This window comes from Monomorium pharaonis, chromosome 5 (genome assembly GCF_013373865.1).
Source record: "Monomorium pharaonis isolate MP-MQ-018 chromosome 5, ASM1337386v2, whole genome shotgun sequence".
Classification (NCBI taxonomy): Eukaryota; Metazoa; Arthropoda; class Insecta; order Hymenoptera; family Formicidae; genus Monomorium; species Monomorium pharaonis.
The window spans coordinates 29,453,121-29,481,110 of record NC_050471.1 but is presented as its reverse complement, the minus strand read 5'-3'; the positions used below and the strand labels follow the sequence as shown (position 1 = coordinate 29,481,110).

Below are 27,990 nucleotides of genomic sequence, written 5' to 3'. Positions count from 1 at the left end.
GATGAGTCAAATTGGCGTAGCAGGTAGAGTACAAGGTTCGTTATCCTATGGTCCCGGGTTCAAACCTACCAGCGGCAAGTAAGAATAAAATAAAATAATATAATTTAAATTTAATTAATAAATAAAAATATATCCTAAATTTAGTATGTGCTGTTGATAAAAATAATTTAAAAAAAATGAAATTTTTATTTTATTTTATTTTTCTTTGTAACTGGTGTGTGATGGTTAGATAACGGTAAAGGTAATTATAACATGTTATATTGCTGAGTCGGAAATTGTAACTTACGTGTAAGTTACGTATAATTTTAGAGTAACCTGTTATATTCGTTACATTGCTGTTACACTGCTAGTATACTACTGTGTTCACTGGGAAATATTTTTTTTTTACGGCTTGTAATCGTAATTTGACGATTATAGTCTTATTCCTCAATCTATTCCAAACCCGGGAACACCATTCATTTATACGTATAAGCTACATAACTTGTATTTTGAAGCAAATATTTTTATAAACAAATAAACTTTAAAAAATTTTTTGCATTTTTGGTTTTTATCTAATTGTCCATAGTTTTATTTGTGTATGTACTTTAAAACTGTAAAAGTATTATCAATTCTGTAAATTTAATTCGAAACTAAATGGTTGAACAGAATGTCAATAAAACACACGGCTTTAACATCCTCTTAAGAATGGAGAGGGACACTAGTTGGCGTCAGAACGCCATTGGTTTCCAAACAGTACAGACGTAAAGTGGAAGTGGAGTTTGTTTATACCCTAGTTTGACGTTTGTGTATATACCTACACTTTGTTCGATGCTAGTACAAAACAATGTTTCTATTCATCGGGATACATAAGAGATACATAAGGGAACATAGGGAACGGGGTGAGCATCGCGATGGACAAATGAGCGTTCGCTAGAAAGAGAGATATTACAGCTGCATTTACGCGAGCTGCAAAGTGTCTGTGTGTAAAGACCGTAGGACCAAACAGTGTGATGAGTGTCGCTTGGAATCTTAAAAATATTTTAATAATTTTTTTACTTTAATAGTGTATTCTGTATTTAAAAAATTAAGATTTTTTACAATTTTATAGCAAAATAAAAAGATTGATTGTGTCTGTATTTATTTTTTTTTCTTAAACTGTCATTTTTTCAATTTTTATTAGTCAAAATAATTATACTTTTTAAACCCTACTCAAAATCTTTTTTATCCTAATTATAGATATATCTTTTACTTTTCTAAAACTAATGGTTTTTTAGATTTGTTAAAAATTGACGAAAATACGACAAATGATTAAAAAATTCTTTTTTGCAATTTTTTTAAACTTTATTTTGTTTAAATTAATTTTTACAAGATAAAGCCATATTCCTTTAAAAATAACATATATAAACAATAGACCAACTTTATGCCCTCATTATATAATGTACTATTAAAATGTGCGGACGACTAGCCACACAACTTATTTACTTTTTTATTAATTTTAAGGAAAATAAAAAGGGTAAAGAAGAAACAACGTTATATTGTAATATATACGTATACATATATTATTTATTATACGTTGCAAATAATTATACTATTATTATTATTATTTATTATTATATAATCCTTGCCTTTCGGCTTTGGATGGCCTCCGGTTACATCTCCCATATTATTCTCTAATAATAACATTAAAATTCATTACAGAATAAAGAAAATTAACGCTTTGCACTTCAAAACATAATGACAATATAATGCATAACACAACATAATAAAATGTAACATGGTAAAACATAAAGAAACCATTTGGAAACTAAACTGATCTATTCTCTCTATTTCCTACATCTTTTAGCTCTGCAGCTTCTCCCTCTCACTTCCAACAAATGATTATAATTTTATTAATTTTTAAAAGTCCATTTACACCTTCTTTTAATTTAAGTTTGCTTTTGTGAAAAATGGTGTGTGTGTGTGTGTGTGTGTGTGTGTGTGTGTGTGTGTGTGTGTGTGTGTGTGTGTGTGTGTGTGTGTGTGTGCGTGCGTGTGTGCGTGTGTGCGTGTTTTAATTAAAATTCTAGAGTTTTTAAAAATATTTATATTGTATATATTATAAACATTTTTGCTTAAAAATAATTATAAAGAGTTATTTTATAAAATATTTAAAAGTATTTAAAAAGTAAGATTATATTATCGGGCTTCAAAATGAGTTTTAAATCAGTGCTCGGAATTAGTTGCACATTTCGTCTCGATTCCTGAGGCACCGCCTGCTATGCCCCCACTACCGCTGTAGGCTCGACGGCCGAGCCGCCGATCGCGTGCGTGGCCTTGTGTCTCAGGAGCGTTCTACGATAGATATGCCCGATCCATTTGCGTGATTAAAAAATTTTCTTGCGCTGTGAATAATTCTTTTATTTTTACAGACGATTAAAGTTATTAATATTATTTTTACGTTTATAAACATATTTGTATATACATATAATGAGCATAATATAACACAATGTAATAATTGCAATTTTGTTAATAGCTTTCCACATCACCCAAGAGGAAAAATAATATTAATAACTTTAATTATCTGTAAAAATAAAAAAATTATTCACAGCGCAAGAGAATTTTTTAATCACGCGAATGGACCAGGCATATCTATCGTAGAACGCTCCTGAGACACAAGGCCAAGCGCGCGATCGGCGGCTCGGCCGTCGAGCCTACAGCGGTAGTGGGGGCATAGCAGGCGGTGCCTCAGGAATCGAGACGAAATGTGCAACTAATTCCGAGCACTGTTTTAAATAATTAAAAAGATACTCGTGATATATGGTGCAATCATCTGACACCTTTTTAAAAATACTTTTACATATCTTCAAATAATTATTTGTTTATTAAAAAAAAGTAAATATAAATACATTATATTTTACAGTAACTATAAACAATTCCCAGACAGCACAAAGATATCTAAAAGACGACTACAAGACAAATTTTCGTCATGGACATCTTTTATGTAGAACTTATAGTCGACGAAAGGATGACTAAAAGACGACTTATGTCCCACAAAAAGTCTTATAGCCGATGACTAAAGTCATCTGATATTAGACATCTTTCAAAGTTCCAACAGATTATCGCGATTTTGCGATGCACGACGCGCGATATCCAATGAGAGCTGTTTTTTCAATACACAACGCGCATCACAAAATCACACTGGTCTGCCGGAATCCTTAGTCGTCTTAGCAATAGTAAAAATACGGCCATTCAAAATGGCATGACATCTCACTTTTTATAAGAATAGATTTTTCGCTCGATAAGTGAACTCTCATTCGACTGTAGTGAACAATTCACTTTTCTTGTAGCGAATCGTTCACTCAATTAAAATAAATAAATTAAAAAAATAGCGTGTGGCACTCTTCTTCCACATCAGACAGGAACAAAAAGCTCATTTTTGCTTGCCTTAACCACGCTACGGATGGTCTTTATGTAGCCAATCGCCTGCACTTTGCTCCCGAGAGAGTTAAGCCGCATATCGACGGCATCGCGCATTAATTAACGGGCAAATCTGCACGTTGCGTGTTGCTTTCGCTAACTGGTCAAACGGAAAGATATCTTTTAGTCTACTTTTTGTTTTGCCAAAAAGACAATCATAAAAAGTCGACAAAAAGACGTCTTTTTTAAGGTATCTTTTCGATAATTTTATAAAAGATGTCTTATAGTTATCTTTTAGTCTTACTTAAAAGACAATTTGAAAAAGATGTCTTTTCGTCGTCTTTCGATATTTTGTGCTGTCTGGGTTATAATCATTATAAAATATAATGTATTTATACTTATTCCTTTTTAATAAATAAACAAATAACTATTTGGAGATATGTAAAAGTATTTAAAAATCCGTGTCAGATGATTGCACTATACAATGAGTATACACTGGAACCCCGCGTTAGCGGACTGTTCGGGGCTTTGGTCCGCTAACGCGGGGTTATCTCCTATTGCTTGGTTTCACTCCCACTCCGTGAAATACGCGACTGCATTGCTCATTGCTATCCCCACACACGCTACTCATGTGGGCCGAGTGCATATGGAGGGGATAGTTTCCGCTAACGCGGAGTACGCTAACGCGGGGTTCCAGTGTAGTACCTTTTTACTGATTTAAAACTAGTTTTGAAGCTCGATAATATAACTTTACTGTTTAAACACTTTTAAATATTTTTTTAAATAGCCCTTTATAATCATTAAAAAAAAAATTTTTTAATATGTGCAATATAAATATTTTTAAATGTCCAGAATCTTAATTATATCAAATTTTTTTACAAACTATAGCATAAAATTAGAAATAGTGGTATCCAGTTAATCGCAGAAGATACTTCTTCATCTTTCAATGTCATGAATAATTACCTTAAATAATAAAGGGTGGTTCTCCGTTAATTGCAGCCAACACCTTTTTGTTTCTCAATATCGTCACATGAGTACCATCGACGTAATGTACTTGAATTACATTTTGAGTTACCTTAAATATTATACTTTTTTATTAATCTTAAAACTTTTGATAAATCTGACTTACTACAATAAAATATAAATTATTGCTACTTTAAAAAAATACCTTATGCAAACCATAATCTTCATCCGTCATTGGTACATTCAACGGTTGTGTAGGTTTTAACAAGATTATAGGAGAATTAATGGGTGGCAATGTAGAAGGATCGTAGTGTCGAATAGCGGATAAATGTTTGTAAACAGTGGTACACAGCGTTTTTAAATTTGCTGAAGACAGTGATGTATTCATAACTAAAAACAATCTTGCGAAAATATTGTATCGTTCTTCCCAGGTATTACATTTCTCCAGTTCCATTACAATCTATAAAATTATACATTTTTTTTAAATATAAGAATTTACGATAAAACAAAAACGCATAAATTACGAAATTTGAAAACAGTAAGTAATATTAATAATAATTTCCACAAAAAATACAAAAATATATCGTAAATGTACAATAAATTTTAACATATATAATTGAGAAAACATTTATACCTTTTTACTAGATCCTGGTGAATAAAGTTCTATAATATTAGTCAAAACAACCAACTGAAGATCCACATCGTTAAAATTTGATGAAGAATATTTGTATATCATTCGCATTTGTTCAGGAGCACCATCGATAAGAACCAAACGACCTTTGAAATTCAAGTCTTCCAATCTCCTTGCTAACTCAATTGCAATAATAGATCCAAAGGAGTATCCTACTATTACAAAGTCTTTTCCATTTTTTAGTTTTGATAATACATGCTATGGAAATATTAAAATAAATATTAAAATATTTTTTAAATTTTATGCATAAAATAAAATAATAAAAACTCTACGTAAGTATAACCCAATAAGCACAATAATGTTTGAAAAATATTTTTTAAAACGTTTGAAAAACATTTTTAAAAACATTTTTAAAAAAATTTAAATAATGGGATAAGTCCCCTTTTTCTCATGAAAAAAATGTTTATTTTACACTAAAAAAAATATTTTGTCATTATTTAATAAACATTTATTTAACGTTTAAACAAATTTTTTTTAAATATTTACTGAACATTTGCTTAATGTTTTAAGAGCAAAAAATTGTTTGCATTATTCAATCATTTTAATAAATTCAACGTAACCTCACCAGTCCAGCATCGCTTAATTTCGACGATAATTTCTACGATAATTAGGGGAGAAGACTAAACATGTTTCAGCCAACCCACAGTCGTACCTGTTAGAACATGTTTAATTAATAAAAATAATACACCCGAAAAAACCGTCACCTATCCAACTGTTAGGCACTGTCGACGTTGCTTGATTTCGAAGATCGTACGCAACCTAACACTTTGTGATGATCCATCAAAGAGAACTTCGTGTTTATTCATACATATTTGTTATAGATTATTTCAATAGCTAGTCTAAAAGATGAAACATATATAGTTAACTCATATTTTTATAATTAAACATAAAGTTTTACAGTTTTTTACTAATTTTTAAATATGCGAAATAGCTATCATGTGGAACAACTTATGAAAAGATCTATTTTTGCTGTGTGTTTGTTAAAAAAATGAAGGATAAATATTATTTGTTATAATTTTTGAGTATTATTAATATGCCATATTGTTTCGATAATATATATTATCTTAATCTCCACTTTCTTTATGTTTTGATGTTTCAATTTGTGTCTCTTAGAGGTTTCATTTATACGCTTTTAACACTCTTATTATATAGATTCACTGTTGCTTTACACTTTAGATTTGTGCTCCATAATTAGTAACGCTTCCTAACCAGGAATCAAATATTTTTTAACATAATATTTTAAACCTTTTAAATATGAAATAATTCCTACATAAAATAAATGTTACGTAAATATTATTTTAAACAATTTATTAAAATGTCAAGTTAATATTATAAAAACATCAATTAAATATTATATCAATATTTGTCCTAAATCATTATTTTAAATAATTAATTATTGTAACATAAATATTAAATCACTATTAAATCAGTATCTTTTTAAATATTATTTTAAACGATTTTTTAAATGTAAAATAAAAATTAAATAAATATTAAATAAATATTACTTAAATAATTTTTTTTAATTATAATTTTTAATAAAAAATTAATAATTTATAAATATTAAATAAACGTTAAATAAATGTTTTATAAATATTTTTTTCTAATTCATTATTAAAACTAAATAATTAATGTAAAACAAATTAATAAATATTAAATAAATATTATTTATACAATAAATGCTAATAATGTAAAAATAATAAAAAATAAATATTTAAAAAACGTTAAAAAAATTGTGTGCTCTTTAGAAATATAAAATTACTTGTGCGATTACGTACATTGATAACACGATCAGTCGTCTCCAATATGACGTTTGTAGCATCGATGTTATTTGTGTTATAATGCAAAGACATTGCTGAAAATTTAATATCTGCAGCTAAATGACGAAATACCGTTCCACAACCATCGATTCCCGGTATAAGAAATACTTCAGTAGTAGTATTCTGTTTTCCGGTCGAGAGATCCAAATAGTTCTCTAAAATAAAATCTTTGTCTTGTACAATACTAACTGGTAATTTCATGGCATAGGCCTCTTCTGTATTAAAATTATTTTCATGCTGCATATCATCATTATTGACGTTTGTATTGGACATCTTATTAAGTTTCGCAATGGTGAGACTAGACAGATCTTTTGCAGTGAGAAAAATGTTGAATTCTCGTTCCAAAGTTTGTTTGATTTCAACAGCCATCATGGAATCCATTCCAAGTTCAGCCAGAGATGTATTTTGACTTACAACTTTTATGTCTTTTATACCTGTAAATTAATAGAAAATTATTTTGACTTGAACTATAATGTACTACTATTGGTTACGTATAAATAAAACTAAATAAATAATATAGTAAGTATGTAAAAGAAAAAAGTAAGTATACATTTACCTAAAATACTGGCGACAGCTTCTATCGGACTTCCATATCCGATAGATCCCAATTTCTTTTCGGCTACCACCATACTACTCACAACAGGGTGGCTTTGAAGTAAAAACTTATCGAGTTCGTCAAGACAACAGGATATCTTTTGTTGTAAAGTACCACCGATAATCAATTCCTTATCGTCCTCCTGCATGTCAGCGACGAGACCCACGTCACCAACAGCTCCCCATTGAATTGCTAATCCGGGTAATCCTTCTTCAACCCTCTTTTCGCAAACTCTTTCCATAACAGAGTTGGCCATGCCGTAATTAGTCTGTCCAAAGTTGCCTCTACCACAAGAAACGGAAGAGAATACTACGAAATGCCTCAGTTTAGGACAAAACATTCTGGAAAGTTTGTCCAAAGTTTGTGTCGCCCGAGCCTTTGACTTGAAGGACTCTGCGAATGTCTCCGCGGTTTGATTCTTTAAAACGTTATCCTTCAACACCACACCGAGGTTGAATATTGCGTCCACTGGTGCTTCGTTTTCTACAGTTCGCAAGAGGTATTCACAATCTTCGGGATCAGCGACATCGATATTCTTGATAATTAACACATTTACACCATACGATTCCCATAATCGAATCTTCATGCGTTGATAACCGTTTTTTATTCCAGTTCGTGAAACCAATACTATGTTTCTGGCACCACGAAATATTAACCAGTCTGTTAACTCCAAACCAAATCCACCCAAACCACCCAATATAATATAACTTTTGTTCTTGAGACAATAATAGCGACGATATGCAATAATGGGCTCATTTAAAGGTTTATTTGTTTCCTGAATATTTATAATAATCTATAAACGTATACATATATTAAAAATAAATATAAATTATGCAAAAAATATTTTTGTGCAACACTATATACAGAAAAATAAATTTCTATGTTATTAATAATCACAAACATACCTTTCCCATGTGTTTTCCACTCGCCATATATCTAAAAGCTTCTTCAATACCTGTTTTCGGGAAAACTTTTACTTGAATAGGTTTGATGGTTCTGTTCTTAAGACCATCGGTTATCATTTTGCGTAATATGAGTTTATACTTGTGATCACCAATAAATAAATTATCTAATAAGATTCCATGAAAGCTAATACCCTTCTGAAACGCAGAAATACAAAGAGGATTGTTAGAAACAAGATCAAACTTTCCGATCTCCAAAAAACGACCATTTTGGGCCAAACAACGAATGGAGGCGATTAGCTTTTCCTCCGCCAGTGAATTTAACACGATGTCAACGCCACGACCGTTCGTTTGTTGCATTATCATTTGTTCAAAGCTGGTATCTCGAGAATTTTCAATATGTTCATCCAAAATTGTAGGAAACACTTTTTTAATAAAATTACGTTTCTCGCCCGTGCCTACAGTAGTGAACACTTCGCATCCTTCTTTGAGAGCGAGATGAATAGCTGCCTGTCCAATGCCGCCAGTACCAGAGTGTATAAGTACTTTATCGCCTTTTTTCATTTTTCCATAAATGTATAAGGCGAAGTAAACTGTACTATAAACGCATGGAACCGTCGCAGCCTCTTCAAATGTCCACGCGTCCGGTACTTTCCAACATAAGTCTTTATTCTTTACAACAACGTTTGCTATACAGCTAGAAAAATTATTTCAAGTTGATTTTAACATTTTCATATTAAAAAGTATAACTAGTTTTTAAAACATTATTTACTCAGTATCATTCACTCCCATTACTCGTTGCCCGGTAGCATCGAATCCAACGTATTCCAGACCAAGAGGAATATATTCAAATAACCGTCCTTGAAAAAGCGCCATATTATGTATTAATTTACCAGTAGCAAGCATTACATCTTTAAAATTAAGGGATGAATATACAACGTGTACTAAGTCTTCACGACAATATCGAATGGTTAGATTATTCTCTATCCAACAAAATGTACTCAAATCACCACAAACCTACAAAAGTCAATTATAATACAATATACAATATAATATATTAAACAATAATTTTAATTTAAAAAATTGTAAATAAAAATGCAAAAATTAAAATGCGTAAACGTATATAATTTTATTATGGACATCAAGAAATCATCAATATACTTTAAAAATATTTTTGTACAAACCGTTTGGCTAACATGAGCGGTAGAAATAGGTTCGGCTTTCTGTGGTGGTAATCGTAAATGTCTATACGATCCCCAGATTCTATCAGACCGTAATACATTAATAGACATGTCTTTTTCCAATTGTTGTAAATAAAAGGGGTCTTGAAGAGAAAATTTAGGAGCTTCCTTGTCTTGAATAAGCACACCCCTAACAAGTTCTCCACATGGTTCTTTTCTCAAGCAGTTAACAAAACCCAACAGACCACACTCAGAGTCTCCCTCTCCAACAATTATGATTCTACTATCCTCCTCGAGTTTGCTTTCGTCGCTTACAAGCGACTTTAAATCATCTAACCAGTTAAAATTATTATTACTTATATGAACAACAATTTGTTTTTTTACATAAACTTTCTTCTTCATAAGAACAATTATTTCTTTATCGGTGCGCTTTTCAAGAATAAGATTTAATTTGTATTGTTGCTGATACTTGCTATAGTCATATATGTCGCACATTTCACGCGTCAGCAGATAACCACCATCTTTTAGAAATGGCAAAAGTTGTTCTAAAGAAGTTTCCTGTTTAGATAAAAGATTAAATCCAGCAACTATTAAGACTTTATCATTTACAGTTGGTTTGTTTATATCAGCGATTAAAATATTTTCTAATAAGTCTTGTGAACTAAAACGATTTGGCGATGTTAATAGAGTGACATTCGTTTGTATCAATGGTATGTCCTCAAAAGCTTCAATCAACAATGAAGACGAAAGGTATTCCAATGTAACATCGTCAACGTCTTCCACCAGCTCAATAGCTTTCACTTTAGTGATTTGATGATCTTCTATCACAAGTTGTGCCGATATCCGAATAGCTTCATTTAGAGGAATCTCAGCATGATCTTGATGAGCTATAAATTTGTACTGCTCGATAACAGCATCCTGGTTTAATTTCCGACGATAAATCTGAGTGGCTTTAAGGCCTTGTATTTCTATTCCACCTGCTTTAATCATGTCTATTTCTTTGTATATTTGTACGGGTAATATGGTATCTAAAATGTACACTTATATGATATCACACATATCTTTTGCAACTTATTGTATGTTACAAGTTATTCTTTTATTGTAAAACAAAACAGTACTTATTAAATAACACTTACATTTATGCATATTTAACGTACCTTTCTCATAATCTGCATTATTTCGTAGCATCGAAATATGAAGTTCAGGATTAATCACCAATTTTTTAATACTCGTAGGAACATACACATTCCTAGTATCGTATCCGATAAGACGCATTTGTAGCATGTTATCCATGAACGTTATCCAATTTTTCCAAACGATGTGTCCTTTATTGCCTGAAACCGATGCACGCTTTATTCCACGAAACCAGCCGCTATACTGATAACCGCGGAGTTTCAACTCCTTGTAGATATCTCGCGTCGTCATTTGTTCTTCTTCATCATAATCCTCTGATAATAAATCTATCGAAGTCATTTCTTGTTCTGGATTCGAAATATCATACGCTGTACCTGTTACCACAACGCTATCACCTTCGGTTATTTCAAACTTCCCATCTATAATAATTTTACATCTTTTTATATCACATGTATTCTTTACGATTATGTTTTCAAATTATTTATTTCATAAATACCTCTTTGTATCGCAATCCTTAATGTTACAGTATTATTTTTTGTCAAATGAGTAGCACGAATAAACTTTACATCTTGAAATATTATCGGTATTGTTGAGAACATTAATCCTTTCATTATGCCAATAGTTTGCCAAACAAGTACAAGATAACCTGTTGCAGGCAGCAAAATTCTTCCATCTATTACGTGTCCGGTCAAATAATCGTGCTCGATATCTTTAAGTGAAATTTCGATGTATCTTTTTCTTTCTACATTCTTATCTATTTTACAGCTCGGTACAAACCAATCTTCAGAGTGTTTCCATCTAAAATCAAATTGAAAGCCTTATTTATATATTATAAAGTTGCATGTACATTTCTGTAATATATTACACACCTGATCGATGGAGAGATCATAGGAGTTCCTCGGCTAACTGGAAATTCCACTGGTGGGTACAGATTGGCAATTTGCGGTTGTAAACCATAATTGTAGAGCTTCCCAATTCCTTGTAAAAGCACTTCAATATTTTGTTCAGTGCGTTTATTCAGTACAACGTTTGCTACTTTTGTGTTCAAGGATCCTTTCAAAACGTCTTGCAAAACGCCGTCTGGTGCGATTTCGATAATCACAGCATTACTTGGAATTAGTTGTGTAGTTTGTTCAAAAAGAACGGTGTTTAATATACTATTCGTATGATAGTCCGCTGATGATGAACTTGACGTTGAAGTGAACCATTCCGTTCGAGATATTGAAGAACTAATCCACTTTGAACTTCGCTTCTTTGGCCGCGGTATTACATTGTTTAAATTTAACAAAAGTTGAGTTTTTACGGATGCAAGATAAGAACTGTGATACGGTACGTTGCAATAGATCTCTTTCACGTGAATATTATTAAGCTGATAATACAAAATATATTAAATGTGGATGAGATAAAGCTTTAAATGTAGCTTTAAATTAAGAATTTAATATTTTAAAATTATTAAGTTTAAGTTTTTTATTAATTTATGAAATACAAAATCTTTTTAATTCTACCTGCAATTTTTTCATAAGTTTTTGTATGGATTCTGTCGGTCCACACACAATATTGCTGTTTGCGCTATTGCGGCATATTATTTCAATATCTGCTGGACACATATTTTTTAGATTTCCGTAATTAAGACTGACGAGTGCCAGAGAGCTACGAATTATTTTTTCTTCAACACATGCCAAACCTATAAAGTAAGCTGACAAAATAGTTTGTTCAATAGTGAGACATTTATCCGCGTAGGCGCAACCGAGTTCACCAGCGGAATGACTAATCATGTAATCCGGAATAATTCCTAAAGATGTCAAGAGGTCTATTAAGCCAATCTGCAAATATGTACTAATTATTTTACAATCAGACACTATGGCCGGTATTCATAGTCGAATCTTATTTAAAGATCGTCTCAAGCAATGTCTTAAGATGCTAATACAGCTCTGTGATTGACTGATGGCAGAAGACAGATGGCTTAAGACAGTAACTTAAGATGATCTTAAATATAAGATCCGACTATGAATACCAACCTATATGTATTTAAAAATAATAATTAGTCATGAAATAGTAAAATATAATTTAAGATACATCTTTCTAAATAACATATATCTCTAAATATAAAATATTATTTAACACATCTTAAATTACCCACATCTTTCAGAAAGTTTTCTGAAACATGTTGTGCGGTATGGATAACTAGATAGTATGTAGTTGAATTAAAATAAAACATCACAGAAAGGTTATATTTTTGTTTCAACAATAATTATAATATAATTAACATTTATTCATAATACCTGAATAGCGACGATACCAAGAAAGGCATATAAAGCATTATTGCACAATTTTTCATCTGTCTTTGTCAAAATATCCGTAACACTTATACCATATGGTTTTAAAATAATATCGCACATTTTTATTGTATTTGCAAAAACTTGAAATTTTAGTAAATTTTGTCCTAATTATAATTTAAAAATTGTATGTATTATTTTATTAGTTAAACACATATAATTAACGTATTAAGTATATACCCATTCCTGGCCATTGTGTGCCTAGAGCAGAAAATATAAACCAAACAGGTCTTTTCATGCTTTCACAATTTTGAATTTCTTCTATTGATTTTTGTTGCTGATTATTAAGTATAATAAATCCTCTCCATGGATGACCTTTTATATTGTCTGCATGGATATCATGTAATAAACGGATGTATTCTTTATCTATTGGATGATTAACGACCTAAAATAAAATATTTCTTAGAACAAAAATTATGCAAAAGACAAAAATTAATTATTCAAAATAACATTAAAATTGTTTCCAAATATTTACTAACGTCGTTTAAAAACAGCTTCACAGATTCTTCAGTACGTCCAGATAATATCACAAGTCTTGGCAAATCATCATTTGGTAAACCGTTGTTAATTTTTTGTTTGTGATTCCACTTTAATAATGCATGAACATTAGAGCCTCCAAAACCGAAAGAACTGATACCTATGTAACCGTTTTTAAGTGGCATTGGTTTTTGGACGATACGAATAGTATCATTTCTTAAGGCATCTATATCATTCCGTGGTGTTGTATAATTAATATTTGGAGGGACAAAACCGCTTTCGAATGCTATTATTACCTTTAAAATTAATAACAGTTTTACATAAAAAATTTAAATTAATTGATTCAAGCATGGGCGCCCATGGGGGTCATATGCCCCCTCCCCTAAATTTGCATATTTTAATTTTTCAATTTAGAATGATTTTATAATTGCCAATTAAATAATTTTTGGTTTGCAATTTATAAATTAATTAAAAATAAGAATCTACATAAATATTTCTTTAAAAATAATATATATAGGGTGTTAAAAATTTTAAACGTAACAAATGAAATGCCTCACAAATAATGCATTTTAGAAAAATGTTTCATGTAGAAAAGTAGGATTTGAAGGGGGCAAGTAATGGTAAAGTTAATTTCGTTTTAATTCTACTTTTTAAGATCACATAGAAGTCATTGCTATTTTTTAAATATAATTTTTTCACATAATATGATTCCTTTGATTATTTTGCAAGTTAAGCATCCATCGGGCATTTGGTTTTAATAATAATGAAAGTTTTGTATCGAGCGTATTAGAAGTATTTTCAAAAAATTCAAGAAATTTGAAATTTGCTTTTTCTGAATAATTATACTTCATTGTTTTATTTATACCAAATAAAATATCTTATTTTTTAACCCTTAATCCTTTGCACATGAACAAATATTTTGTGTGTATCTATCTACGTGCGTATGTAATTGTATCTACGAGTGTATGCGACTCTATAGTATTTTATCTAAATATGTTTATGTGTATATGCGATTTTATAGTATTCTATCTAAGTATGTATATAATTCTATGTAAAGAGCTATCTGTGAACTATCTATGACTCCAATTGAGTGATATCCTATCTATCTATGTATGCACTTTTATCATATTCTATCTACCTAAGCATGTAATTCATGTATATGCTACTTTATGGTATTTTATCTATGCGTATATGCGATTTTATGGTATTCTATTTAAATATGTATATAATTCTATGTAAACCTATTTATGAGTGTATCCAGTTGAGTTATATTCTATTTATGTATGTATGCATCTTTATCATATTCTATCTACGTGAGCATATAATTCAATGGTATTCTATCATAGAATCGCATATACACGTAGATAAAGTACCATAGAATCGCATATACACGTAGATAAAATACCATAGAGTTGCATACGCTTGTAAGTACACTTACTTACGCACATAAATAGAATACCATTGATTTACGTGCCTTTGTAGATAGAATGTAATAGAGGTACGTACATAGAGTCGTATACGTATATAGATAAATTTACATAGAATTAGATAATTTAACGTGAATAGAATATCATAAAATCGCATACACATATAGTTACATACAATTGCATACATAAGTATACAGAAAACTCTAGAGTTATAGAAGCACTATAGATAGAATACCATACACATAGAACAGCATACACACACACACACACACACACACACACATATGTATCATTCGAATATACACATAAATAGAATATCATAGAATTATCCTTACATATAGAATAATATAAAACTACAAACAGATATAAATAAAATTAGATAGGATATATGTAATTAATACATGATAAGATTATTAAAAGTGGTATGTTATTTATTCAATTAAATAAAATTCAACATGATAGTATTATATTTAGGAATGTTATTTTTTTATATACAATATTATAAACTGTATGGTATAGGAAAGCATTAATTTCTGAAGTATAGAAACGGATAAAATATGATATGACTTATAATGAAATGAAAATTTTTATTAGTTTGACTATGATACAAATTGATTGCAATAAAGTATATTTTTATGACAGGGTATTATTAACAATTTTGCATGATACAGAAACAATAAAATAAATAGAAATTTTACATTAAATTTGATTAATCATGAGAATTAAGATTTTCTCTAAGAAATTTTGACATGGATCATGATAAACTTATTTGTATAGAATGTTACAGAACAACTTTTAATAAACTTTCTATGTATAAAAACATATTAATTGACTTAAACTTTTTCATATTTAACATTAAAAAAGATAATATTATAAGATGTTATTAAATAACATTAAAAGTCTATGTAACGTCTAATTAGTGTATTATACGTCATATTAATTACCATAGAAATTCTATCTGATTGAATAAGATCCAGTCATAGTCTATCTGCCATTTTAAGCAGGGTGAACACAGACAATGATCCAGTTTACGTGCATTTGATACGCGTATCAAGTACTATATTTGTACCAAAGTCATACTAAATATTTAGTACACACGATGTAAACGCTGCCGGATCAACTTGGTACGAGCGTATCAAGTAGGAGTATCGTACTAAACTGACTCGTATCAAGTGATGCAAGTGACAATGTAAACGCATAAAACGCAGTTTGAAAAGAATTTAGCATTAAACATAATCTCAATTAAAACCAGTCATTAAAATGTTTTGTAAAAAAGGACTGAATTGAGGAAAAGAAGAAACGTGAACATTTATACCTTACGGAAAAAACACTCTAATTTTAAAAGTTTACACCTAAAATTGAGTGTTAATACTAGATTTTGAGAGTTTATTCCAAAATTTAGGTGTATACGCTCAAATCTTAAGTATTTACACTAAAGATTGAGTGTTTATACTCGAACATTGAGTGTGTACACCCAATGAATGAGTGTTCATACTAAAGTTTGGGTTTAAATACTGAATATAAAAATATACTTTTAACACTTGGGTATGACACTCAATAAATGAGTGTATACCCAACATAAAATGTGAACACTGAAACGTTGGGGATGTACACTCAATATCTATCGGTTGAAGGTATACACTTAATATTGAGTGTGCACTGTCAAAAATTGGATTAGGAAATATTGAATAAAAACAAAAGCAAAAAAATCAAGTTTAACCGAGATTAAAGTTAATCTGCATCGGTAAAAATGGGCATAAGACGAATATCTAAAATTCTAATCGGTTCGATTTTGAGACTAGTAGAGAGGTAATACTGACTACATAAATTTTTTGGCTAGTTATTAGTTCATGACTGGCTAAATATTCGTACTCAATTATAATGATCTCCCGGGAAAAAATGGAAAAAATCTGAATGGATCTTATCAGATCCGATCACTCAGATCTGATTTGATCAAAATATTGGCCCTATCTGTTCAGATCCAATCAGACATGAGTATATCTGATTCAATCCTAGCGGATATAGTTACCTTTACGAAAAATGTGATCTAATCATATGTACTCTGTATGACAAGATAAGTTTGTATATGATATAAATGATATATAATTAAAAATTTTATTTTTATATTTCCTCCATTTGCGGAAGTTTTCTCCGAGTTGCGGAGGTCCACGAATTCTATTTGAATAACATAACAAAAATAATATACACTATACAATTTGCTGCTAGTGTTAGATAACTGGATGGTCTTTTTTTATAGGCTTGTTAGAGTAAATTTTCCCACGAAAAAGAGAAGCGCCGCGCTCTCGTCTAGCAGCGATCTTGCGAACTACTTGCGACTGTATATATTTAAATAAGTTTATATTTTGAAGCATCGTATTGTGATCTGATTATATATAACTTTATATGACTATTTAAGTTTGTATATGATTCATCCAGATATTTTCAGTTAAAATTATATGGTACTTTCTTAATCAAATAATTATAATGTAATTCCAAATATGGTGTCAAATTGACAAGTATTGCCAAATTAGTAGAATTATTTATATGTGTGTGTGTGTGTTAATTTTTCAAAAATTGAGACAACTATTTTTAATATTAAAAAATCAATTTTTTTGTCCAAAAATCATTTAAGCTCCTTCTTCACAGGAGTTATTATGTACATTTGATATAATGTCCAACATTAGGTGTCAAAATTAATAATAATGATAAAAACAAAATTGTTATAAGTTCTACACTGATGAGATATGCTCAAATCCGATAAGATTTGACGCGCAATGTCTACTCAATTCTTGTTAGGAGACCTTACTTAATCTAATAGTGTCAGATTAGATCCGAAGAGATCTGATTCGACCAACTGCTCAACTTTTAAGCCAAAAATGAGCAGATCTGGTGAGATAAACTCATATCTGGCTGGATCTGATCAGACCTCGCGAGATCTGGCGCGCAATGTCCGCTCGTACCTCAGGAGATCTGGAGTGATCGGATAATGTTCGATTAGATCGGAAGAGATCCGATTGGATCTGCGATTTTATATCGAGCTAAAGCAATAGTCAGATTTGATGAGATCGGAGTATAACATGTCTGGCTGGATCTAATCAGATCTGGCTGTGCAGACCTGACGAGATAAAATTGTATCCATTCAAATCTGAGTCTACTTGATTTTCAGATCTGGTTGTATCTCATTTTATTAAAGCAGACATAGTCAGATCTCCTTCATTTTTTCCCGGGCTCGCGATTATATCTGTATTTGGTTATATCTGTCCAGATCCAAATTGATCCAATTATATATAAACAAAATGCAGATATGATCATATCTGATGATTCTGATCTACTTTGATCTATTTTGATATAAAGATTTTTTCCCAGGCATATAAAAGGCCATACACTTTGACACATTATTATTCATATTTTTTCGTTGTTATTACATACATTAAATTTGTATTACATTTTTCCCTTGGTACATTTGATGTAAACGCATCCATACTAAAGCTTTGGTGCGCACCAAACTTAAGGATGTATCGGACTGAAGTTCAAAATGGTACAAAGTTGCTAAAAATTTGTGAAATTGTTCTTTTAATTTCCCTAATGTACTGCAGAAAATTGAAAACGCATCTACTAAACGGTTGCTGAGTTATAACCATTTTAATTTTCACTGATTTTACATGGTATCCGTTTCTATCTTATGGAAAAAGACGATCTTGACAAATAAAACAGCTAAAAAAATATAGAAGAAATAGTACCAGTGTTTTAAATTTTTTTGTACATCTAATATATGAATAGATAAAAATATCTACTAAGTTTTAATTGTCTTCACTACACCGTTTTAAAGAAATAAAATATAACTTGAGATAATTGTGCATTTTCACTGTCAAAAGTTTAAACTCATAAGTAAAAAAAATCGCAAATACGTAAAAAATACCTTTGTAAGAGTAAAAATATGACTCCAACTATCGTTCAAGTTTCTTACATCTAGATTTATTATGCGTTAGGCGTAGATATTTAAGTATTTCAAATTTCATGCACTTTTGTCTAAGATTGTATGTCCGATACACCCTTAATACGCGTACCAAGGTTTTGACAATGTAAACAAGGCCAATATAGCTTCATGTCAAACGCATACACACATTATGTGAAATATTAGATTCAATCACGTTATTTAAATGTCATATTTGAGACTTTTATAGGTTAAAATTCAAAACATTAAAGTTCAAAAGTAACACTCAATATATTTCTCGAAATAAAGTAAAGAATATATAGATGCTTGTAAAATTTTTGGCTATTTAGAATACTGAAATACAGTTTTTATAACAACAAAATAAATGCTAATAACTGTGGCCATGTTATAACATCTAAACCAATATGTAAATAAAAAGTAATTTAAACGGTTAGTCTTAGAACTCAACACAAAGTGTATATAAGATATGGTGAGTTTTATAACCCCACATTTAATTTATAACCTCCTTTTCTCCTTTATTTAATCGTTCATTATTAATGTTTTATATTAATTGTAAACCAAATTAAGTTATATAAAAGTGTTTCATAATTTTTTAATAAATCTTTATGTTTCGATGCGATAAAGAATCTGGTCAAACTATTTTCAACAAAATAATTTTTGTATTTTTATATAAATGTATGTGCAACATATGTGTAATATTATATATGTATAAATAATAATATATAAATAGATGTATACCATGCATAAAATAAATATTATTTAAAAAATAGTACATAAAAACAAAAAAATTTGTTTTACCTTAGCAATCTGAGTGATGCCACTCGCTGCTTCAGCATGACCAAGGTTAGATTTTACGGAGCCGATCATTAATGGAGTTTCTCTATTTTTACACAAAACGTTCTGGATTGCATTAATTTCTTGGGGATCGCCAACTTTGGTTGCGGTACCATGTGTTTCAATGTAATCCAAGCAAGATGTTGGTATTCCGCATTCATTGTAAAATTCTGTTAGTAGAGTACTCTGCATAAAGGACGATGGAAATGTTATTCCTTCTTGTTTGTAACCATCGCTGTTCATTTTAATATGTGGACATATAGCATAAATCCTTTTTGCATTTTTTGCTTTTTGCAGATAAATCACTGCCACCGTTTCAGCACGCACAAAACCATTTGCAGCAGAGTCAAAAGGTCTGGAATAACCATTAGGTGACAAAACACCTGTAAAATGAAAAATATATATAAAAAACATGTTTTACTTTATATTGAATAAGTTTATTTGTCAAAAGCATTATAAAACTGTTTGTTCTATCTATTAAAAACATTATTCAACTTTGCCAAAAATTTGATTATAATTTTTACATATATTAAAAAGTATATTAAAGTTATTTAATCAGTCAAATTATATTCTTTTTTATGAATGGAGAAATATATCTCTTTAATTCTTATGCGTAAGGTTTATATATAATTAACAATAGTAATATTTAAAAAATACCAAGATTAGTAAATAGTAGATTAATAATTGGATTAAGACATAGATTTGCAGTCCCAATTATCGCGTCTTCGCATACTCCTGACATAATACAATTATAACCAAGTGCCATAGCATAAAAGCTAGAGCTGCATGCCGTATCAACCACGTATGACGGTCCTTTTATATCCAAGTAGTATGAAATCATGTTCGCTGTTGTAGATTTGCTACATCCAATAATATTCAAGCCACCTAACTAATTATAAAATAAACCATTACAAAATACTAACACACATGACAGTAAGTTTAATTTTTTTTTTACTATATTTATGTATTAATAACAAATTTCTTCTTACCTCTTCTTTCTTATATTGAAACTCTTTTTGCGTTTCAATAAAGTAGGCCCCTATAATTACAGCAGTATTTTTTCCTCGTAATTGCTTTGGATTAATTCCCGCATCGACAATTGCTTCGTAACAATGTTCCATTAACAGTCTCGCTTCAGGCGAGAGTGTTTGTGTTTGATCGAAAGATAATTCGAAGAAATTGGTATCAAATTTTTTCACATTGTTAACTGTTCCCATACGGTTTGACATATCCGGAAGGAAATCTAAAAAAAATGTACTTTCACAACTATGTTATATTCTCGTTCATCTTTTTTACAATTTTAATTTAAAGTATACTTCCTCGACATGTATATATGGGTCATTTTACGGAATCCGAATATGAAATCTGGGACCATAATCACCGATTCCGTTTCAACTGCAGAAAAATATTTGTCAATATGAGTTAAAACAACGTGAATTTTTTTTAATTTCGGGTTTAGCGGGGGCACTGCTATCATTTCCTTATGTTGCATTCCGACATCGCTTTAAAGTAAATTTTCTTCTTTTCTGATTTTTTTTCAAACGTGTACATTTTTATGTAAAATTTCCTACTCTTTTTAATAAAAATATTTTTAATTCCCTCAAAATTAAGAAAAAGCATTAAAAACGACGATTTTTGAGAAAAATTCTATTTTTTTGTATCTTCCCCAAAATTTATTTCAAAATAAATATTTTTATTGGAAAAAGCGGATTTTTTCATATAATATATGTAGTTTAAAGCTTTTGCTCTCAATGGTTAGAACCAAAATTAAATAAATAAATACATAATTTACTATTTTTAATTATATTTTCGTCCTTATTAATAGTCCTTTTTTATTAAGTTGTTATACAATTATTAATCTATTTTTATTTTTATAAAGTTTGAAAATGATGAAATTACTTGTTATCTGATATAATATTATCTAATATTATATTATCTGATATAATATTATCTGACAAGACTTGTAAGAAAATAAAAATATTTTTTTAATAACGTATGTATACAATACAGTGAAAAGCACTCAGAGTTATCACGCAACAATTCCCCTAAATGACATGGTAGGATATGCTCAAGCGAAAGTAATTTCATCATCTTCAAACTTTATATAAATAAAAATAGATCGATGGCTGTACAACGCTTAATAAAAAGGGCCATTAATAAGAACAAAAATATAATTAGAAATAGTAAATAATTTGTTTAATTATTTACTATTTCTTAATTTGGTTCTAACCATTGAGAGCAAAAGCTTTAAACTACATATATTATGTGAAAAAATCCTCTTTTCAATGAAAATATTCATTTTAAAATAAATTTTGAGGAAGATATAAAAAAACAGGATTTTTCTAAAAAAAATCATTGTTTTTAATGATTTCTTTAATTTTAAGGAAATTGAAAATATTTTTATTGAATAGAACAGAAAATTTTGTATAAAAATATACATGTTTGAAAAAAAGAACAGAAAAGAAGAAATTGGTGAAAATTTACTTTAAAGCGATGTCAGAACGCGACATGTCAAGGAAATAATAACAGCGTCCTCGCTAAACCCGTGGATTTAAAAATTTAAAAAAAATCACGTTGTTTTAATTAATATTGACGAATATTTTTCTGCAGTTTAAACGGAATCGATGACTACGGTTCCAGATTTCAAATGCGGATTCCGTGAAATGATCCATATACAATATATTGTGTATGTGGGAGGGGTGTAATTGAAGTTATTACAAATGTAATATATTGTATTTATTATCACAGATACGCTGGTAGAAATTCGTGCAATTTGACTGAATACTTGGCCTATTATTATTTAGTATTACTGATTTATTTATATATCAAGCGACACGATAGTGGCTCGCGCCAAGTGAACACGCAACAAGACCGACCGTGTCCTTTACGAGAGTACGCGACTTGCTAGCACCCGAGATGGTCGAATCTCAGAAACGGTTAAACCGATTGAGTTCTAAACTCAATCAAAAGCTTGGGTTTGATTTATATTAAAAAACTGTTTTTATTTTTTCTCTACGTGCTCCGGCCATGAGCGGATGAGATATCGTGACACAAAGTCCAAAATGTAAATTTTTTATTTAAGATACGTCGTCCTTTGTCCAGTACATGAATTCAACACCACAGATAGCTCTTATGATGATCTTTAGGTCTGTTAATACTGCACTAAGGCAATATTGCACCAGTACATAGCGTACACGCGCGCAACGCAAGTGAGTGCAAGGTTATCGTGAAGTGGTTTTTTTAATATATATGTGTATACCCAGCTAACCATTTGCTGCCAAATTGTTAGCAAACTGCTAAAAATTTCTTGCGAAATCAGGCTGCCAAAACCATGGCCTACTGTGTCTCCGAGTGTGCCCTCATTAAAAACAAAAATTGTCATTAAATCCTGATATCAAATTGGGTGCAATACCAGAGCAGATTTGTCACTAGCAGTACAATGACAAATCCACGCAGCAAATTGAGAACAAATGTAATGCAACGTAAACTCACAGCAGAATTGCGCTAAATATGTAGCAGATCTGTATTCATAAATGACGACAGATTGGCAACAGATTTGTCAAATCTTTTCGTTTTCACAGTTATGATTTTATTTCAGAATCGATGCAAACAACTCCTGGGAAGATTAATCCAGGAGTAGGAACAGATTGAATAATTTACTCCCTCCTTAGCATCTAATATTTTGTGTAGGGGAGACCTCAATTGACCTATCTATTTTCTCCGTTCATATCACAGGTATATCATCTATTCTAGGTGAAGTAAAATTAATTTCATTAAATTTCTTGAAGTTAAATGTCACTTCAAAAAAAATGAAAATACTATTACCGGTCCCGTATTATAAAAGTATAATATTATATGGCGGTCCTCCATCACATCGAATATCTCCGCAGACGCAGCGAAAGAAGGTAATTTTTGCTTACCTTAATCGCGCTGCGATATTTATGTAGCGTGTTAGATGCATTTTACTTCCGAGAGAGTAGGCCGCCTTTTGGCGCCTACCGCGCTTTTTATTGCCAATTTGACATTTCGACAGATCTGTTGCATTTCTGGCATCAATGTGTGCGTACTTTGATGCACAAATGCTGTTGCATTTCTACAGGCAATTTGCTGACATTGTTTGCACTTTGACGTTTGTCGTCAATCTGTCATCAATAATACTTTCAATAAATCTGCTCGCAGTTCACTATTAATTCGTCACGTATTCTGATGACATGTTGGTAAATATATTGAATATCTGCTAACAGTCCCTAACGGAACAAGTATATTCTGAGAATGTTTTAAGAATATGATAACCGTATATAACTAATGTTCTTGGAACATTCAATGTACGTACTATGATATACTGAGGATATGCTAAGCAAGTTCCTATCAGCGCCCTAAATTGCTTCTCCGAATGTACTGAGAATATCGTATAGTATATACTCATAATATCATACGGAATTTTCCTAATATTTAATCTTCCTAATATCTTATAAGACGTCTGAAAGACATGGTAATATAAATTGAAATCGGGACATAAGACACCCTGTAGATATCTTTTTGTACAACTTTTCGGACATCCCAAAAGATTTAAGGACATCATATAATTGTCTTTAAGATGTCTTAATGTTATCTAGAAAGAACAGATGGAATAGATTCTTTAATTTATACTTTATAACATATTTAATTTATTTCATGTTTTTGTTTGTTGTGCGCATATATTAATATACTTTAAGATACAATAAAATGTTCATATTTTATATATTTCGTTATTTTTAAGTTTGTTCTGTGCATATTAAATGTATGTTACATAAAATGTTATTTTTCTTTGCTTTAAATTTAAATAAAATTTATAGCATTTAAATCATATTTGATTGTATAAGTTCTTAGTTTAACACTCTTTATAGTGCACAGTTATTTTATAATTTGCTCTGAGCTGCTAGCGTAACTGTCCCGGCACTAAAGCAAATACGCAGTCATGCTGTGTGTTAATATTTCAATTATTAAAGACGAAACTATATGGTTTATTGTATTATCAATAGAATCAAAATATAGAGCAAGGTTGTCTCTATCAATACTATATCATGAGACACGATAGTGTCTTGCGCCAAGTGAAAGCGCAGTGCGAGATCGCCCCATGTATTATACGCGAGCACGCGACTTGCGAGCAACTGAGATTATCAGATCTCAATAACGACTGAACTGATCGAGTTCTAACTAGACTCAATCGAAAGTTTGGGTTTGATTTGTATAAGAAAACTGTTTTTATTTTTACTCTACATGCCCTACGAGTGGAGATATTGTCACGCAAAGACCAAATTTTAAATTTTTCATTTAAGATACGTCGTCGTCACTCTTTATTCTTTGTTCAGTACATGGAATTAACACTAAAGAGCATTAATATTTATCTGTGACAGGTCTCTATAAAGTGTTGATTTATGTTATATATTGATATGATAAATCGCTGTCATTCGTAATATTGTTGCGCCGGAACGTCGAAAGACACTCCCGCACTCACACACACACTCGCGTCGAGAAAATCAAAACGTCTATGGAACTCAAAAAGCTTTATTGCAACAGAGAAAGCGCGTGACACGTCCTCCTCGGCAGGAGTCCGACGTTAAACAACCTACAATATTTGTTTACAAAATATTTCCCGGCAACCAGCCGCTTAATTCATTTATTTAAATAACAAATTCTTCCGGCAACCGGCCGATCGAAAATATCGATCGGTCCGTCAGCTGACTGGCGCTTCAGGGGTGTATCGGGCGACACGCGGCACGCAACAATATGATCGTTTTTGACAGAATAAAAAAAAATATTAAGTGATATATCTGTAAATCGTACGGTTAATAATTTCTTATAAGAATAAAAGTCTTGTAGATCTGATGAGAAGTACGCGTTTGTAGTCGAATATATGCTTTGACGTTAGCAGACGAGTTCGCGCCGAGTTTCACATGATAAATAAAGTTGACAAAAGTAATATAGGAAAAGAAGCTCTATATACAGAAAATTACAAAGCATGCAGTATTAGAAAGTTATATAGAAGCAAAAAATTTCACTATACTTTTAGTAAATTTTACTGAATTTACTAAAAGTATAGTAAATTATCAATATATATAACAATTTTTTATTGCAAAAATATATAATGTTCTAAATAAAATGCTTAATACTACAAAATGCGTGATATCCGAACAAAATTACCTTTTTTAAAAAAAGGCGCCAAATGTGTACGTCCCTAAAAAAAACTATTATATTAGGTAAATTGTTTTACTGTCCTATTGTTTTATTGTCTTCTCTACACAAATACGGTGATATAAAGTAAATGCGCCAATTATAAAAATATTTATACAAAATTTATTTATTATAATTTTTTATTAAAATATTTAATTATAAACGGACTTGATGATCAAATAATTGAATGATTAAAATCAACTAACGGGATTATAGTGAAGCAAAAACTTGGCGTGCCCGGGTCGTTAAAACGCAATGAACCATCAATGTTAAACAATAAAAATATGGAAATTGTTTGTAGAAATAAAATAATAAAAAAATGATAACCCACCAAAAATTTTACAAAGAAAATATGTCAAGTACATAAACGCATTCAAAAATGAGACAAAATCAATACAATTGGACAAGTATATTAAAAAAAAAATTTAGAAAAATCTTATAAAATCTATTAAAAAATTATTTAAATTATTTGTACAAATAAAATAATAAAAATAATAATGCATCAAAAATTTTACATAAACACATTTAAAAATGGGACAAGATAAATTAGCCAAATATATTTTATAAACAGACTTTAAAAAATCTTATAAAATCTATCAAAAAGTTATTTAAAAAATGAAAATGTTATCAATAATAACAGATAATCAAGCAAAAACTGATAGATAGTAAAACAAAATCGAAGCCACATTAATCGCATTCTTGTATACATATATATATACTTATTGATATCAACAACATCTTGGAAATATTTAAAAAATGCGACCCGGGCACGCTAAGTTTTTGCTTCACTATAATCCCGTTAGTTGATTTTAATCATTCAATTATTTGATCATCAAGTCCGTTTATTATTAAATATTTTAATAAAAAATTATAATAAATAAATTTTGTATAAATATTCTTATAATTGGCACATTTACTTTATATCATTATTTGTATAGAGAAGACAATAAAACAATAGGACAGTAAGACAATTTACCTAATATAATAGTTTTTTTTTAGGAGCGCACACGCTTGGCGCCTTTTTTTACCTTTTTTTAAAAAAGGTAATTTTGTTTGGATAGTCAATTACAACAATTAAATCTTTAAAACTATCTTATAACTAAAATTCTAAAACATTAGCAAAACTGCTCTGGGTTTCTCTAATTATAAAAAAATCGTTACATTTTGATTAAAAAGAATTTTGCTATTCAATTACTGGATAAAAACATATGTAACTGACCAATAAATAATCAATCAAAGGTTACACTATGTTTCTACAAGAGTAATGTAAAATTGTAATAAAATTATAAATATTATATTATAAAGTTATCACCTTCTTTCCATCGATCATGATTTGCTTTAATAAGGTCAACTTTATTAAAAAGATTTTCTCGTAATTGATTCATATTGTCTGAATCTGGAAATCTGCCGCTAATACCAGAAATAACAACTTCTTCACCTGAATCAATACCGTTCCACGATCTATCCACTTTTTTATCATCCATTGTTTTAATTATAATTTTAATCTAGAAAAAAGTTATGCGTATATATTATATCTAGTACTTATGTTTCTCATACGGTATCTAGTTTTGACACTCACGATATTACTGTGATATTGTTTACGTCGTAAGCAAGAAACTACGTCTGACTAACATTTTTTCAAATCCCTGTTTATATAGACGTCAAATCAAATGATTATTGTAATATATGTTAAGGTAATGTATCTAAAGAGTCTAAGCTGTAGTGTTTTATAATTATTTTTTAAATATATAACTTCACACACAACAACAAGTCGACTATTGGTCGATTATCAGTCGGCGGAAATGATTTAAAGTTAAGTTCAAAGTCGGATTGAATGTATATTACAGTCTGTCAATAAGTCCTTTAAGTCTTTTATCAACAAGTTCTTTAAGTTAACTTAAAAGTCTACTTTATGGCGACCAAAAGTCAATTTTTAGCCAATGTAGTTTGGCGACTATATATTGACTTTCATAGTCAATTTGAAAACATTTATAATAAACTTTTTTTGTAATAATGACATTTATCAAAAACATGCTCAAAATTATTTCATTTTAATTTAATTGTATAATAATATTGTTGCTTTTATAATA

The 27,990-nt window shown here is 30.0% G+C and overlaps 1 protein-coding gene across 2 annotated transcripts; it reads right to left on the bottom strand.

Moving 5' to 3' along the window:
* Positions 1-23: 23 nt before the first annotated feature.
* Positions 24-27,879, bottom strand: LOC118644134 (fatty acid synthase-like). 2 transcript variants are annotated; one of them, XM_036286747.1, is made up of 21 exons: positions 27,480-27,879; positions 27,213-27,405; positions 20,677-20,930; positions 20,345-20,576; positions 19,652-20,070; positions 13,474-13,767; positions 13,175-13,379; positions 12,941-13,101; positions 12,164-12,481; positions 11,528-12,027; positions 11,155-11,456; positions 10,682-11,077; positions 9,528-10,552; positions 9,116-9,360; positions 8,347-9,040; positions 7,403-8,234; positions 6,805-7,280; positions 4,973-5,227; positions 4,544-4,798; positions 4,339-4,450; positions 24-65 (listed from the first exon to the last, which is right to left on the bottom strand). In XM_036286747.1, exons 2-20 carry the CDS (start codon positions 27,382-27,384, stop codon positions 4,340-4,342), a joined length of 7,146 nt encoding a protein of 2,381 aa, XP_036142640.1. In that variant the 5' UTR covers positions 27,385-27,405; positions 27,480-27,879; the 3' UTR covers positions 24-65; position 4,339. The 2 variants fall into 2 exon arrangements, with proteins under 2 accessions (XP_036142640.1, XP_036142639.1); XM_036286746.1 differs by lacking the exon at positions 24-65 and adding an exon at positions 1,197-1,649 and having other exon boundaries at positions 27,480-27,878.
* Positions 27,880-27,990: the final 111 nt, after the last annotated feature.

What these genes read in the sequence shown, in the direction of transcription:
- LOC118644134 (XM_036286747.1), bottom strand. Translation starts at nt 27,384, where the DNA reads ATGGATGATAAAAAAGTGGATAGATCGTGGAACGGTATTGATTCAGGT. An exon ending in AGCTGTCGCCAGTATTTTAG is followed by an intron (nt 7,281 to 7,402) that starts GTAAATGTATAC and finishes ATTAATTTACAG; the next exon opens with GTATAAAAGACATAAAAGTT. An exon ending in AAGATTATGGTTTGCATAAG is followed by an intron (nt 4,451 to 4,543) that starts GTATTTTTTTAA and finishes ATAATATTTAAG; the next exon opens with GTAACTCAAAATGTAATTCA.